A 2,454-nucleotide genomic window follows, 5' to 3' on the forward strand; every position below is an offset into this window, starting at 1 on the left:
GGGGGAACAAAGGGAGAGGGCCTCTTAGCTGGAGGCACAGGGAGGAATCGGAGATAAAGCCAGGCACCAAAGAAGATGCGAAACTGACAGGTGACCCAATCTGCAGACTTGACCTTTAAGGGAGGCCTCACTTTAACATCATACAGCCAATATACATTTAGTGTGAATAGATGAGTCATGCAGAATTTGCAGTGTTTTAGGAGCTTTCAGACATGCTGTTAGTGGCACATGGCATCTGTTACTAGCACTTTGCATATGCTGCATAGGCATACATGGAACACAAAATAATTTATGCTTACTCATTTTCAACAACCTGGATTAATAGTAACAAGTTAACAATCTATAGGTTATATAGTCTCTCAACACTGCCCTCGGATTATATAATCTGGACATATATCAGAGACTGCACCAGGAAAGCAGTGATGATGTAGAAGTATGAGTGAGACCACACCACTTGAGCACAGTTTGCAGAAGGGCATGGGACAACAGGGCTCAGTCAGACCAGTGCTGTGAGAGAGCTATGGGAGAAAAACTTACTTGTGAATCTGTACTCATCTTCCCGTCTTCTGATCTCTAACTCTACAGAGAGGGGATTTAAACAATGACAGGAAGAAATCAGAAAAAAAACCTGCTTAGATATGTCAAACCCTTAAATCTGTAGGGCACAGCCACCCTCTTCTAGGTTAGAACATAGAATTTGATCCATGGAACACCAACCAAATTATTATTCTTTCATGGACCCCAGCCATTGCACTTCAGGACTACATTCATAAGCAAAGTACTTCATGGCAGTGCCAGCGAGTGGAAAGGTCACACACAGCAGCTTTAGTCAGCCCAAAGTGAGATAATCTGTGGTATTGGAGTATACGGCAAGTGGTATTGGAGTTTAAAAGAAACCTGTATCAAGGAAGGATGCAGGCTGCTATTGCTGATGCTTCTCTTTAAAATACTAGTCACGGAAGATCCAACCAAAGCCAGAAATTGCCCTCTTCTACTCCTTGGCTCTCGTGGCTATAAAAAGAAAAAAGGTCTTTTGCACTTTTGTTATAATGGCTGCCAGAAAAGTGATTCCGAGACATTAAGTCACCTTTCCTGCCTTCTGTCCCAGAATGGATTGCCAAACTTATTTGGCTTCAACACATGGAACTGACTGCCTGTTTGCATGATATGTGAACACAACTCCTCCACCTGGACTATTTGGATTGTCTTCACAAGCTCTGACAATTTTTAAAAACCCATATCTGCAGTAATGGTGGCTAGCATCCACAGGGCTTCTTAGTGTCCTGTATTCCCATGATAGGAATCCCCCTTCTGATCGCCACATTTTGATCTTCGCCTTCTACTCTTTTCTTTCCATCTTTGAGAAGACCTTATAGTTATGTGAATGTGGTAAACCATGGATTTTAATTTTTTTTTTTTTATTTATTTTTTTTAGACCCTCCATTGTAGCGACCATATGTATCTTGGTATCATTACCTGTGAAATTGCCCTTCAGACACAATAAAGCCTTGCTCTGTGATGCTTATTCTGTCTATGTTGAAAATAAAATAAAAACACACAAAACTAGTCTCTGGATGTAATGCTGATCCAATGGCTTCACTCATTTTAAAGCAGCCACTTAGAAGAAGGTGGTCAGATTTTCCCGACTTCAGTTTTTCCTCACACTTTAAGCCAGGCAACAACCACTTTTAGAAGGAGGCCAGCAGTGACAGCCTCCTCTCAGCACAGGTTTCTTTTAAGCCTAGGTTCACATCTGGGCGATAACCCCATTCAAATCAACGGGGCTGTACAGCAATCGCTGTGTGCTCCTGAACACGATCGTGCGTCCCGGGATCGCTCAGCTTCCTCTGTGAATAACTGGAGCATAGCAGTAAAGCAGGCTTCCTGGGCGGTATAAACTTGAATAGGACCACTGAGCGCAGTTTAGGTAATCAGAATCTACATTACACAAATGTATTAGAGTGGAGAACCTGTATGTCTGACACTGGGGCTTGGCAGATCCAGGTAAAATAGCACTTCTCTCTTTATTGCCAACATCAATTTATTTTACGGTGATGCAGGAAATACCCATTGTGAAAACTTCAACCATTTCAAATGTTCAAAATGTCTGCACATAGCAAAGGCAAGCTGTAGCAACAGAATGGAAAGGTCACAGGAGTAAACATGCAGAAGAGCAGGGCTAGAGGTTAATGAGTATCCAAAGCTGGGACACAGAACACTGTGTACAGTATAGACAGGACCATGCACATGTTGAGACTATGCTGGATGACACTGAGGGGTAAATGCCGTTTTGCAGCAAAGCCAGCAATGGAAATGGAATATGTGCAACACTCGTGCAACTCACAATTGTTCTATAAAATAAATATTAAAACAAAAAAAACATTGTCTACGATCTAATACACTTACAAGATAACTACAGCATAAAAGTGTACTTGTGCAGGTATTCGATGAAAG

General features: G+C 41.9%; 1 protein-coding gene across 2 annotated transcripts in view; it reads right to left on the minus strand.

Annotated features, from left to right (window-relative positions):
- CLPX (caseinolytic mitochondrial matrix peptidase chaperone subunit) overlaps positions 1-2,454 on the minus strand; it is a 58,315-nt gene that overhangs the window by 20,131 nt on the left and 35,730 nt on the right. The window contains exon 8 of one of the 2 annotated variants that reach the window (XM_018573949.1): positions 538-579. The exons of the other annotated variant lie outside the window; for it this stretch is intronic. Coding sequence (XP_018429451.1) covers positions 538-579 — 42 coding nt within the window. The remainder of the gene's footprint in view (positions 1-537; positions 580-2,454) is intronic. 2 annotated transcript variants of the gene reach the window in all.

The sequence above is a fragment of the Nanorana parkeri genome, unplaced genomic scaffold, assembly GCF_000935625.1.
Source record: "Nanorana parkeri isolate BGI_ZX_2015 unplaced genomic scaffold, ASM93562v1 scaffold2635, whole genome shotgun sequence".
NCBI lineage: Eukaryota > Metazoa > Chordata > Amphibia > Anura > Dicroglossidae > Nanorana > Nanorana parkeri.